This window comes from Neovison vison, chromosome 1 (genome assembly GCF_020171115.1).
Source record: "Neovison vison isolate M4711 chromosome 1, ASM_NN_V1, whole genome shotgun sequence".
NCBI lineage: Eukaryota > Metazoa > Chordata > Mammalia > Carnivora > Mustelidae > Neogale > Neogale vison.
Genome location: NC_058091.1, coordinates 25,272,905 through 25,287,276, shown reverse-complemented (window position 1 = coordinate 25,287,276; position 14,372 = coordinate 25,272,905). Strand labels below are relative to the sequence as shown.

Below are 14,372 nucleotides of genomic sequence, written 5' to 3'. Positions count from 1 at the left end.
CTACCATTTTGGCTTGTAGGTCTGCAATGCTCTTACTAAGGAAGGGGAAAACCAGATTCTCACGGTTTCTTGCCCCCAACCCTTTTTGTTTTTCAGTCCAGAGCACAACCTCCAGAAGAAAACAAAAGGAAGCCAGTTTTGGGGAAGCTTGGCAATCTGTTCACGGCTGGAAGGAGAAGGACCAGCAGAAACGGGTTAGAGAGTCCCACCAGCTCCAGTGCCAAATCAGTGTCTCCCAAAGATGTAACCTCTTCCAAACCCCTGGAAAGAGAGAATAAGAGTAAACCTCAGGGCGGCCAACCAAAGCAGAAAGACACGTGCGAGGAGGGTGCCCCGCAGGAGCAGCCCCGGCAGTCGGAGGAGCGCCCCGAGACCCGAGTGCAGGCGGCCCCCACTGACGCCGAGCTGTCACCTTGCACGAGCAGCCGCGCAGCGGCGGCGGCTGTGCAGCAGGGCCATGAACGTGATTCACTCCAATTAGAACCTCTGGAGGCAGAGGGAGAGTCTTTCCCAGGTGCCACCACCGCTGCCAAGCAGCTGCATTCCTCACTTGAGAATTCCTCGGGGCAAGGCAGCGCAGAGACGCTGGCCGGCAGTCCGGGGGAGGACGCTGCACCCGGCGCTGGCTGCGAGCAGGAGACAGCCCAGGGCGCGAGGGCTGTGCCGAGGTCGCCCACCGGGGAGCGGCCCGCGGGGGGGCTAGACGAGGCCTCTGACAGAGCCCCCCGTGTGTGCGCCGGGGCAGATTCTCTGGAGCCCCAAGACGCGTACAGCCTGCCCTCCGAGGACGCGTCGACTCCGCCAGGGGACCCTCCGGCCGAGCGCGAGGGAAACTGTTCGGACGCGGCGCAGGCAGACGGCCAAGAGGGGCCCGGAGGGCGACAGTGCCGGCCCGGCGCCCACCCTGCCACCGTGTTAACTTTGGACATCTACTTGAGCAAGACTGAGGCGGCCCAGGGGGACGAGCCGGGCGCGATTCCTCCGGGGCCAGAAGATTGCGGCGACTCTGACGACATGGAGAAGAGGTCGGGCGGCCGCAGGTCGGGCAGGCGGAGAAGGTCGCAGAAGTCCACCGACTCCCCCGGGCCGGACACGGCGCTGCCGGACAGCGCGGGCAGGGACGACGCGGTGTTCGACTACGAGGTGGCGCCAAACGCGGCCACGGAGAACGGCTCCGCGGAAAAGAAAGTGAAATCTCCGCGGGCGGCCCCCGACGGGGGCGTTGCCTCCGCAGCGGGCGCAGAGTCCAAGTCCAGCCCCGGGCCCAGGGGACCGCTCCGCGGGGAGTCCGAGCGGGGCAAGCCGCCGCCGCCCGCCTCGTCCCCCACCAAGAGGAGGGGCAAGAGCCGCGTCCCCGAGGCCGCGCCCACCTCGCCTGCCGGCGGCCCTCGGGCTCCCGCCAAGGAGTCCCCCCCGAAGAGGGCGCCAGCGCCGGATCCCGCCGCCAAGGGCGCCGCGGGGGACAACGGGGAGGAGGCGGCCCGGGTCATCCCCCGCGAGCTCACCGTCAAGAGCAGCTCGCTGCTGCCGGAGATCAAGCCCGAGCACAAGAGGGGCCCGTTCCCCAACCACTTCGACAACCGGGGAGAAGGAAGTCGAAGCAAAGAGCCGGGCAGATCGGCCGGTGGTTCGGACGCGGACGGCTTGAAGCCCAGGCACCATTTCGGGGTGGGCAGGTCGACGGTGACCACTAAAGTGACCCTGTAAGTAGCGGCGGACCGGGACCTGGGCGCGCTGTGGGTGTCGGCAGACGTTCTGGGTGGTGTTTCTGGGGGGCTCCGGGGTCTTTACATCTGTGGCAGAACTAACTGTGCACAGAGTTCCCCCTCAGTGTTGAAACGGAGGTAGTGAAGGGCTGGTTAGTGCAGCTGGAGATGACACTTCGGGAGCCCCGCCGCGTGAATTGCTGTTCTGGTAGAATGTTTAAGTTGAATGAATGTAACAGTCTCTTGAGGCTCAGGGTTTACATCAGCCACTGAAAGAGGACCGACTGGCCTGACTTGAGCTAATCCTTTATTTAAAACTTAAAACACCAGCATTCCTGGATAGGGCATTCTGGAAACACCTATGCAGTGAATTTGAAAACATGGAGCAAAACCGCTTAATTTCAGTCCTGTCCCAGGAGTAACTTTGACATGGGTGAGTTTTAGAGAATTCACAGAACTTTTTCTGGAACTTAGGGCAACTTAAAGATTGTTTTCTAATTCCCTTCCTTCGAATGTTTGGGAGGCTAGTGACATGTTTGCCCCCAGGTTGAAGAGGAATTCTTTAGTTACAGAAATGAAGAGAGAGCAGTGTTCTTACTGGGGAACTTTGTTCAATGAAAGAACATTGGAAGAATCAAGCTCAGCAATGGACTAACTACCTGCTGTTAAATTCACTGATTTTTTTTCCCCCCAAATATTTACTGAGTGACTTCTGTGCTTGGTGTTGTGCCAGGAACTATGCGGAAAAACTCAGACTATGACTCAGTATATTGCCCTTGAGAAGTTTATGGCTCACTCTGGCTTGCAAAAGGAAGAGAAAGAACTGTCTGAGGTGATGATGGCTGAGGGAACTCCTGAGTGGGTTATCAGCTGTAAAGTCTGGGGAAGTGCAAAGCAGGAGAAATCTCTGTTGGCTTTTTGGAGCTGGGCTTCTGCCTTGATGCTGAATGCGGTGTGTATAGGAACATGGCATAGGGAGGGCTCTCTGGAAAACTCAAGATCCTCTCCCCTTCCCATGCTCTCATTGCCCCACCTCCCAGCTAGCGCCCGTACAAAAGGACTATGGAAACTGCCCGAGTTTTTTCCTACATTTGCGCATTTATTAAAAGAGCCGGTATTTTCCCAGCATTTTGATTCTTAAACCGGATGATTTCATCCCATTTGAGTTCTTCGGTAAGTAAGCTTTAGAGTAGGAGGTCTGGTAAATACTGGAGGAAGAACCTGCTTAATGAGTAATGTGAGCCACCGCCCCAGTTGCCAACCTGGAGACCTTTGATAAAGTCACCTATTTATTCTGCAACGGCAGTGTCAGAGAAGAAACCAGAGTGAATGATGCCCATTATTTGAAGAAGGCCAGTGTGGCTGAACATTCAGACCTCGAGTGTGAGCTTAGAGAAGCATTGCTGTGGAGCGCTAAGAGGACGCCTTCCCTGCCTTCCAAGCCGAGCGCCAGTGGAAAAACCAGAAATGTTGCAAGGAGGAGGGTAAACAAACCTGGGAAGCGATTCTTATAATGAAACTCTTCATGTGCCGTTTTGGGCCCAAGAACTAAATCAAATGTCTTCTTCTCTGTGCCGATTATTTCCTACCTAAAATTTTCCCTTTGCAAGGCATTTGGCTTAATTGTGTTTTCCACAGGGCCTCGCGCTTGGTGAATTGGCCAGCTCCTGAAATGGGAAATCAGTTCCTTCTTGCTTTTTTCTGTTGGATGGATTTTTTTCCCAGTTTTTTTCCCCCTCTGATTATATTTCAAGAAAAAATGTTACCAGATGATTTTTTAAAAATAATTTGCACCTGATGTTTTAGTTAAACTTAGGTTATAGTCCCTGAAAAAGGACTATATAGCAGAGAGTTTCTTGATGCTGTTAGAAAAATTATGTCTTCAGTTCAGTACCAAGGATTGAATGTTGAGATTCTTAACAATGGTATGTTTAGAATAAGGAGAATTTTCCTCTTCTAGCCATGGCTTTTTAGACACCAGATTATTTTCCCCTCTCACATTATAATAAAGGTATTAAACATGAATTATAGAAGCCTTCCTTTTAATCAGTTTGAGCTAGGTTAATTGTAGTGACTCTTGGTAGCAGAACTTAATAGCACAGAAAGTTTGGTTGTAAAATATATTTTGATCTTGGTGTAAATCTTTAATGTGCAGATGTGTTTCCTGTCCTTAAGGTAGGTTATTGGCTAACCTTTGGTGTTTTCCATTTACATCGCAAGATACACTTTGATGTTTGTTTCTTGAGCTGATTAGTGAGAATTTTTAAAAGGTGTATTTACTGGTACGTGAACATCCTGCATTAGCTGATGGTACTTGTAAGCTCTCCATTTCTACTCCACTGGTTTTAGAAATTAATCTTCAAGGTAGTGCATGTAAATTAATTTTCCTTTTAAATTTAAGCTATGGGCTCACCATGGCGGAGCCTATCTCTCTTATGGAGATGTTGGGGAAAGCAATGCCTAAGAAAAATTCACGAGAGTATATTAAATTAAGTATTTAAATCAAATTGCAAAAAAAAAGTAAAAATCTAAATTCCTAATGCTGTGTTTGGGAAGGACTTCTCAAGTCTTTTCAGTCTACTCATTTTATCCAGAAGAGAAAGGTGTCTCACCCAAAGTCATATTGCCTGAAAAGACTCCTCTTTCTTGAAAGTCAATGAATTTTATGCTGGCGGCAGAATGAGATTTCTGTGTGGCTCTCCTTTTCATTATCAAGGGGGCCTCCAAAGTCTGATTGCTTCATCTTACAGATCTCCTGCTAATTCATTGACTTCTTGAATAAGTGAAGCTGGAAAGGACCAGAATTGGTCACTGAGGTCTGGGGACACAGGAGCAGTCAGGAGCATAGCCTCTGAAACCAGGACACCTGGTTTCAAACCCTGACCTGTCACTCACTGGGTGTATGACTTCTGGCAAATTACCTGCCTTTTCTAGGCTTCAGCTTCCTCCTCTTAAACGAGAACATATAAAGTAGTACATTAGGCAAGCGCAGTGTTTGTCAAGCGTGTGTCAGTCCGTGATTGTTAGTGGTTATTATCTCTTCATTTCAGAAACCACTAGGCCTATGGTTTAGACATTTTTTTGTGTGTTTAGCCTTGGAGCCCATTCTTCTGGGAAGGCTTATATAAAAGTGATATATGAAACAGAGAACTTGAAGTGCTTTTGCTAAAAGGAGGGTGGCTGGCCCCAGATCCAAGCCTCTGTCTCTATTGTCTCCACTGCAGCTGAAGAGAATCCCAAGAATTGCTTCAGCCATTCCTTGGGGAAGGTGGGCGGTGGGGAGAGGACCAGCTCTATTCTAAACGATCTACGTTGTTTTTCTAGGCAGAGAAGGTAGCGAGTCCAGTGAGTTAACCTGACCAAGCTCACGGAGATAATCAGTGTAAGGACCAGACCTGGTGAACGTTATACAGAGAACATTTTGTTTCTCAGAAAGAGAACAGTACATACATTCAAAAATTTATGATTTCCACTGGGAGTAATAACCAAGAAACATTAGAGTTTCTCTCTAGAGTGAGGGGAAACTCCCCTTGCCCCCCAAAAGGTGACAAAACCAACAATTGAGCAACTGTTAAGTAAATTATGGTACATCTATATGATGAAAATTTCATGCAGACATTATGAAAAAGTTCAAATTTTAGTAACTTGAAACTATGAAAAATGTGAAATATAAGATTAAGTAATCTTTTTTTTTAAGACAAGATCCGAAACTCTGTGAACAGAATAATTCCTGTTCTGTTTAAAGGACTTTACTATGCACACAAGAAGACTGAATTTTACTAAACTATTAACAGGGAGATTATCTGAGTCATAGGAGTATGAGTGATTCCTCATTTTTATATTTTCCAAATGTTCTGTAGTGAAGACACTTACATAATCAGAGTAAAGTTACATAAAGGAAGATGAAGGGGATGAAATATCCAAAGAGGTAAATAACAGATAAATATTTTAAAAATCTAGCCCTTTGAAATAATATTTAAAATTATAAAAATACACAATTGATGTTTGGGGAGATCATTTACATATTTGAAATAAGGGCGTACATTAAATATATAAATTCAGCCTAATGTTCTTCAAGCCCTAAGATGTCTTCTAATTCTAGTGGCTGAGCACTGTGTTCACTTAATTAGGGACTTGGTAAGTTTGCTAACATCCCATCTCTCGATTTTCTTGGCTATATAATTTTCTCATCTATCATACAGAAGCGAAACATTCACTAAAAACAGTTGAAAGTGTATTTAGGATGGTTTTTAAATAGTCTCATAAAAAAAAAAAACAAATGTTACTTAACAGAAGGCTGTTGGCTTTTCATAGTAATAAGCGTTTTGTAATGAATTGGTATGTTCACTTTTTAAAACTAGGTCAATAACTTTATCTCACTGCTCTATTTTTGCAGCCCCGCCAAGCCCAAACATGTGGAACTAAATCTTAAAACTCCCAAGAATCCTGACAGTTTGGGAAATGAACATAATCCATTTAGCCAGCCAGTTCATAAAGGAAACACTGCCAACAAGATCTCCTTATTCGAGAACAAACGGGCCACCAGTAGCCCAAAATATGCTGACATTCGAAGCACAAGGAACTCTCCTGCCTGTAATAAGACCTTTGTCGGGAGGGCGAAGCTGAATTTAGCCAAAAAAGCCAAAGAGATGGAGCAATCTGAAAAGAAAGGCACAGTAAACAGTCACCAGAATGGTATGCTGGCAAAGGAGAGCTCGCCAGAACCCAGAGTTAAGGAGGAGGAGATCCCACCAGCCACCGGGAGCCCCAGCGTGGGAGGGACGGAGGGCGAGCCTACCGAGGGTCAAGCTCTCGGTGCTCCGCTTACCCAGGGTGATAGAGCAGAAGTGCAGATAGACGCAGGCTGCTCTTCCAAAGTGGTGGGTCCTGCCCTGATTCCTGCCATGGACCACAAGCCCTTAGGAGAGGGTGACTCAATGACTGCAGACAGCAAAAGGCTTGCCCTCGAAAATATGACTGATCTGGCACAGGACATTCCCGCTGTTCTTGATACCAAAGATTCCCCTCCAACAGCCAGACCAAAGCCACAGGATACATTTTCTGACTCACAGCCCCCAGCTGAGTCATCTAACGGGCCTTCTCACTCGCAGCCCGCACCCGGAGATGCATGTGTTCAAGCTCCCGGAAGCAACGTTCCATGCACCCATGTAGAAGTGTCAGAAAACCATCATGGAGGTGTTCTGCCTGTGTCACATAAGAATGAGGAGAGAGTGCTGCCCTCCAGACTTGCACAGGGAGGAGAAGGAGGGGCCGCAAACCCTGCTCCGTGCGCAGAGCACAGCCCGGAAGCTGTGGGAACCGAGTGTCCATCCAAGGTGCTGGTCCAGGTCCGGTCCTTCGTGCTCCCCGTGGAGAGCACCCAGGATGTAGGCTTCCAGGTCATCTCAGAGAGCTCTGAAGTTAGAGAAGCACAGCTGCCAAGCTGTCACAATGATGACCTTGAAGTGGTTTCTGTTGCAAGCTGTGCTCCCCAGAAAGCAGAAGGGCTGGGCGGCGAGAGCACGTCTCCCGAACACATTCATTGCAAAGAGGAACAAGCAGCAAAATCTGGCCTGCAAGTCATGCCGCCAGAATCAGAGAAAACTCAGCCTATCCAGGCTCAAAGTCAGGGTGACCGAAAACCCCCAAAGACTGACTCCCCTGGGAGCAGAAACCCTCTAGGAACTCCCCAAAGACCAGATCAAAATGTTGTGAATGGCCAGGCCAGCCCTGCCAGTCTTCTGAACGTGTCTGTGGGTAGTGATGATAGTGTATTTGATTCATCATCAGATATGGAAAAATTCACTGAAATTATCAAAAACATGGACAGCACCGTCTGTGTGCCTCAGAAGAAAAAGAAGGCCAGGGTGCCCAACTCGCCTGCCCCTCCCTTTGTCATGCCTCCGATTCATGAGGACAATTTAGAAAAAGTCTTAGATCCCAACGTGTTTACCTTTGGTCTGGGGAAGAAGAAGGAAAGCCAGCCAGAAATGTCACCGGCTTTACATCTGATGCAGAACCTTTACACAAAACCCAACCTGAGGCCCAAACGCACATCTACCGAGCAGAGTATCCTCTTCAAGTCCCTGTACACGAACGGGAAAGACGACCCTTCCACGGCTCCAGAGACAAACGACAAAGAGAACAAAGATGTCCCCAATGGCGGAATTAAGAGATCGAGGCTAGAGAAGAGCGCACTCTTCTCCAGCCTGCTGCCTACGTCACCGCAAGACAAGGTCTTTTCTCCCTCTGTGACGTCAGTCAGTACCATGACCACGTCTTTCGGCCCTCCTCACAACACTTCTCTTTCTCGGGCTTCCGCGTTACCGCCCAGGGCGGAGGGGGCCACCCCCTGCGGTGCAGACCGACAGCAGCCAAACCTTCCCCCCAGCAACGGAAAGGTCTTCAGTTTCGATGCCACAGATGCGGCTCCTTCGGGCTTGAAAAGCACAAGCTTCATGGAGAGATACCTGCCCAAAGAGGAAACCAAAGAAGACCTGGGTTCACGAAGCAACCCACACTTGCCAGAAACCCAGCTTTCTGAATTTTCTAAACTGAAGAACAGTGATGATCCAGAAAAGGCTAATCGTGTCGGAAGCATTCTTAAGCCCAACTATGGAAATAGCGACGCAGACTTCATGGGTCTTTTCAAATCCAGCCGGTTTGACCCCAGTGTGTCTTTTTCTGCCATGTCCTTATCAGATACGACCGTAAGTAGCAACATATTTTACCATTTATGGGGGTATTTATAAAATGAGGGGAGAGAGAGAGGTGATGAGCAACTCATGTTCTTTTAAACGGTTGTGCATGTGAATGATAGTTTTCTATTCATTGATCCCATGAAAACCTACAATGTATATAAAGGATTGGAAGCGGCTAAGAAGAAAGGTACTAAGTTTTCTGTCTTCAAGGCATTAGTGCTCTAGCAGGGAAAACAAGTTAGACATATTTTAAGGCTTATGAATTTATATGTTGTATTCTGAAAGGTGTAGGTTAGGTACCTTGAGAGTTCAGAGACAGACGAGTTGTTTTTTCTTACCTAGTTCTGAGTAAAAATGCTCAGTGCTCTGCTTAGAATTTTGAAGATCTGTAAAGCTGCTTCATTTATTCAGAAAAGCCCCACCAAGAAATCTTATTCCTAACTCTTCTCTTGTGACGTTAAGATTCACTCTTTCTTTCTATAAGTAACATTAGATGATTATCCCATGTAATTGAGGAAATCATTTCTCTTTATTTGGAAGTTTCATCGGGGAAACTTTTTTCCTACCAAGCTTTTGGGGCAAAGAATTTTGGTCTACATTGGCTCTTTCCTTTAATATTGTAGAGAGGGCAGCAAAATATGACTTTGAGGAACAGTTATGATTTCTCCATCCTCTTTCATCCAAATTCCAGGAGTTGTTTTCTCTACTGAGTTTTTGGTATGAATTGTGTGTCTTTCTGTTACCAAGCATGATGCTCAAGGGGAGGAAGGATGATGTATGAACCAGGCAGAGTATAAGTTCTAGAGCATAGCTCTGCTGGCCCTGGAACAGGAGTGGGCCTCTGTATTCCTGTTGCCCACGCCGTGAACTAGGCTGTCTGGCCAGTGTAGACCATCTTGTCTCACAGGATAATCTGCCAGAAGATACCGTGCCCTCTTCTTCATTCGAATGAGCACTGTAGCGTGTTTCCATTTGTTGTGTGGGCTTTGGCTCAAGCCTAGCATAGAATACCATTTTGGAAGAGCTTTTGAAATGTATGGTTGGGTGTCCAGAGGAAGTTCAAATCCCCCTTTTCAAAAATGTTCAAACTTTTGGGTCTCAGGACACCTTTATATTTAAAGATTATTGAGGTCCCCAAAGAGCTTTTGTTCACATGAGGTATGCCTGCTGGAGCTGATTATAATAGAAACTAACAGTAAAAAAAAAATGTAAAGCCTGAGAACACACAAGGACACCTTCCGTTAACCATCAGAACGGTGGTGTCATCACACATCCTGGGCTCTCTGGAACATTCCGCTGTACTCCTGTGAAAGAAAGAGGCTGAAAAGGGAAAATACCCTCTTTATATGAGAAGAGTTTTGACCTCATTGACTTCCTGAAAGGTTTTGGGGATCTTCCAAGGGCCCCAGAACTACACTTTGAGAACCACTGTGGTAAACAAACAAACCTGAATCGGCCTGTAGCACTCAGAAATCAGAAGATTTTTAGGTATTTCTCTTAAGCACAGAATTTCCACTGGCCTACTTTCCATTCATTACAGCCTTCTTTTCTCTTTTTACTCATTCTTAGATCACTTATCTCATAGCAGTTTGATGAGTCTAACAAGAGAATATACAGCTTCCCTATGGAATCTCTTGAAAAATCAAACCAAATGGAGTAAAAAGAAGACACAAAGTATTTTCCTACTTTTTCTAAGTGTTTTTATGGTTAAAAAATTTCATTTTTTGTTTTTCCATAGGTCTTGGGCTTTGTTTCCTCTATGACCATTCTGTCTTTATTGTCTTAATGTGAATTTTTTTTAAAAAATTTTATTTATTTATTTGACAGAGAGAAATCACAAGTAGATGGAGAGGCAGGCAGAGAGAGAGAGAGGGAAGCAGGCTCCCTGCTGAGCAGAGAGCCCGATGCGGGACTCGATCCCAGGACCCCGAGATCATGACCTGAGCCGAAGGCAGTGGCTTAACCCACTGAGCCACCCAGGCACCCCGTGAATTTCTGGCCTTTTCTTCAGCTTATTTCACTTAAATAAATAAGTAGATGCCATTTTGATTTTTAATAGTGTTCTACTGAGGCCTTCCTGTGGTCTTTGGTATACTCTACTATGGCCTAGTACAAGAGTGATCAGGTTAAAAGCAGTCCTAAGAATAAGCATCCTGGTCAGCATTGAAAGTAGTCTGTATTGTATATTTTTTCATGTATAATTACTATTTTTATTATGTAATGCATTTCTGGTTTTACTGGTCTTGTCAGATGTTCTTGAAAATGATTAGTTTTGGAACCATAGAGAAACCTATTTTGTCCTTCAAAAAGGGAGGATTAAGGAAACTATGTGCAATATACATTGTGATACATACCACGAGCACCTTTTTATTTAGACTAATACTTGTGATATGATGGTAAGTTGGTAGAAGACAATATTTGTAGATTCAGATAAGGTGTATGTATGAACACATAACATTGATGTAGCTCCTTCTAGATACATGATTAATACTTTATAATTTCTCTGTATTTGATATTATACAGAGATTGAATTATAATTTATTTTTTTAAAGATTTTATTTATTTGAGAGAGAGAGAGAACATGAGAAAGGAGAGGGTCAGAGGGAGAAGCAGACTCTATGTTGAGGAGGGAGCCCAATGCGGGGCTCAATCCCAAGACTCCAGGATCATGACCTGAGCGGAAGGCAGTTGCTTAACCAACTGAGCCACCCAGGTGCCCCTGAATTATATTTTCTTAGCTGAATTCTTATTCTGTGCACTGATGTAAAACATAGGTCTGACTCTTGGGCCTTGAATTTTCTAGATTGGTGGAAAATGAGGAAAAACTGAGGAGCTCCTTGCTGGCCCAGTTGTTTGTCTGACTCTTGATTTGGGGTCAGGTTGTGGGATAAGGCCATGCATCAGGCTCCTAGCTGGGTGTGGAGCCTGCTTAAGATTCTCCCTCCTCCTCTGCCCCTCCCCCTGCCCTCTCTCTCTCTCTCCTCCTCCCTCCCTTCCTGTCTCTCTAAAAACAAACAAATAAATGAGGAGAAATTGAAATAGCACATTTAGCTAGAGGAGAAGAACTGCTCTTAATTTAACAGTGTGGACTCAGAGAGAGCTTTAATATAGCTTTGGCACAGATCAAGGTGGATTGTCTCAAAATCGATGAATTTTGAGGCAAATAAATAGATCGTGGGCAGAGAAACTCTACAGAGTATTATACAAAGTTTAATTTGTTGTGTTTTTGTTCATCTGATTACAGACCCTCAGAGGAAGTCTTACAAATAAAATCAATCCCCGGCCTGGAAAGGTAAGATGATGGATGCTGTGTTTCTAGTCAGGATTTTATTTTGTTCTGATAACGTCCAACCGTGTGCTGCCACTTTCATTTTCATGTAGGTAGTGATCTTCAGGGACCCAGATGTCTCTGATGAGTGCATTGAAGTTTTCAGTGATGTTGAGGATTGCAGCTCTTGGAGCCTCTCCCCGGTGGTCATCGTCAAGGTCGTTAGAGGATGGTAAGAACAGTGCTTTGGGTTCCAGACTTTTAGAGGGTTTGTGTTTCACATTTCTAGTTACCTTTTCGGTCTTCAGTATTTATTTAAAATTATGCCTTCAGTAATGTAAAGGGCAGAAAATACTAGTCTTAGGGGGTATTGCAAGAAATTCATGTCTAAGAAATTACATTTTTGAACCATGTTTCTGCTTTATAGAGGAGATGCCCATTAATGCTAGAAAAGTCAGGTGTGTGCAGCAGTACAATTTTCTTTTCCCATATACCCCACATCACACTGGCCAGGACTACTGGAACTCCGAGTCCTCACAAACACTTCTGCTTTATGAATTTTCAGTGAGGTTGGGAAGAATTGCGCTAATCCTGTTGGTAGAATTTTCAATGTTCTATGAGAAAAGACTTTGAATGACTAACCTAAAATTTATTTTCCAGCCTCTCAGCAACTTATGGTTTTGATTAAAGAAACTGGTGAAAAAATGATTTACCAGCTTGACAGCTTCTAGGAAATACAAAGGAAGTTGAATTAAGAAAAGCCATTTTTAAAAAATCACTTATCTGGCATAAGCACTTCTCTTTGATACTGATCTTGTTTGAGATAAAGAAGGCTGGGCTTTAGACATTTGTGGTTTAAAAAACTAGTAAGGCTTTTTATTGTTGTTTTTGTCTTTTCTATTTGATTATATACGCGGCATCTTTCCTGTTAGGTATTACATATTATAACATTTTTCTATGTATTTAACATGTTCATCACAAAAATATAATTAGCTTTTGTTCTTAAATTTAAAGACCAAAAATAACACTAAAAACAAATATTATATAAATTTTGTTTTAAATATAATAGTGCTCTTTATTTTTTTTTTAAGATTTTATTTCTTTATTAGAGAAAGAGAGGGAGAGAAGAGAGCAAGCAGGAGAAGCAGCAGAGGGAGAGGGAGAAGCGGCAGAGGGGGAGGGAGAAGCAGGCTTCCTGTTAAGCAGGTTGCCATATGTGGGACTCGATCCCAGAAGCCCAGGATCATGACCTGAGCCAAAGGCAGATTTTTTTTTTTTTTTAAAGATTTTATTTGTTTATTTGACAGAGAGAGATCACAAGTAGGCAGAGAGGCAGGCAGAGAGAGAGAGAGAGAGAGAGAGAGAGAGAGAGGAAGGGAAGCAGGCTCCCCGCCGAGCAGAGAGCCCGATGCGGGGCTCGATCCCAGGACCCTGGGATCATGACCCGAGCCAAAGGCAGAGGCCTAACCCACTGAGCCACCCAGGTGCCCCCAAGGGCAGATGTTTAACTGAGTAAGCCACCCAGGCACCCCAGTGTTCTTTTTTTTTTTTTTTTCCTTCAAATTTTGTTGGCTTCTCTCTTGAAAGCATAAGCATCTAAGAGCAGCACTGTCATACACTGACATTAGATTTTCTTTAGTGTTTGGATGTTTGTTGTTGGGAAGGGTATTTTTAAAATGCTCTCCGTAAAAAAAAATAATAATAATAAAATAAAATAAAATGCTCTACATTAACATGCATATAGGGTTTTTTTTTTTGGTATCAATATTTTGTATCAATATATCCGTTGATACAGTCCTGGAATGTAAGTAAAATCCCTCTAGAAGTGTTTTCTACACATATAGGGAGAAAAAAGAATTCTAGGAAAAGTCCATTTATCCAGTGTATTACCATTTGTAACTGTTCACAAACTGACCGTTCCATAGAACATCAGTGACTCTGTGATGTTTATATTGATGCCAAAAGTTCTTTAAGATTCTGATATGGTTTTTGGATTTTCAGAGGCTTACTTATGCCCAGTACATTTAGTTTTAAAGAGAGTTTATATATTTTAATTGCTGGATAATTGACCAGTGTATATATGATAATTGGCCACAATATGTGAGAGAGAAAAAGGGAGGAAAAGGCGAGAAGGAAAGGGAAGAAGGGGACGGTGTAGGGGGAGGCTATTAGCTAGAATACTTGAGTCATCCAAACCTTTCTTACCAACACCAGCTAATAGTTTTGCTGTGCTTTACTCTTAGTTGGATTCTGTATGAGAAACCCAATTTCGAAGGGCACACCATCCCCTTAGAAGAAGGAGAATTGGAACTCTCTGGTCTCTGGGGTTTAGAAGATGTTTTGGAAGGAAATGAGGAGGCAGAGTCTACTAAGCCCGTGGTGATTGGTTCAATCAGACATGTGGTCCAGGTAGGTTATGGGAAAACCAGAGTGTAATGATTCAGTCAGCAAGTATTTATTGAATGCCGGGGATGATTCTTTCTTTGAGAGAAAAGTTCATGTTATGAAATAAGAGACTGGGGAAAAATGTTCGATCGATGCTCTATGAATATATTTTCTATAACTTCAGTGTTTGTACACTTGAATTAGAAAAGAAACACTCTGATTAGTCATTTTTTTCGTAATAAATCTTGAAGGTTAATTTCTCACTCCTGTCCCCCATCCCCATCTCCAAAAATGTATTTTACTTATTAACCT

At 44.7% G+C, this 14,372-nt stretch overlaps 1 protein-coding gene across 1 annotated transcript in view; it reads left to right on the top strand.

Moving 5' to 3' along the window:
• Positions 1-999: 999 nt before the first annotated feature.
• The window catches only part of CRYBG1 (crystallin beta-gamma domain containing 1), a 47,974-nt gene continuing 34,601 nt past the window's right edge, over positions 1,000-14,372 (top strand). Inside the window, exons 1-5 of the mRNA XM_044244696.1 lie at positions 1,000-1,703; positions 6,103-8,416; positions 11,652-11,699; positions 11,789-11,907; positions 13,919-14,084. Coding sequence (XP_044100631.1) covers positions 1,015-1,703; positions 6,103-8,416; positions 11,652-11,699; positions 11,789-11,907; positions 13,919-14,084 — 3,336 coding nt within the window. The 5' untranslated portion in view covers positions 1,000-1,014. The remainder of the gene's footprint in view (positions 1,704-6,102; positions 8,417-11,651; positions 11,700-11,788; positions 11,908-13,918; positions 14,085-14,372) is intronic.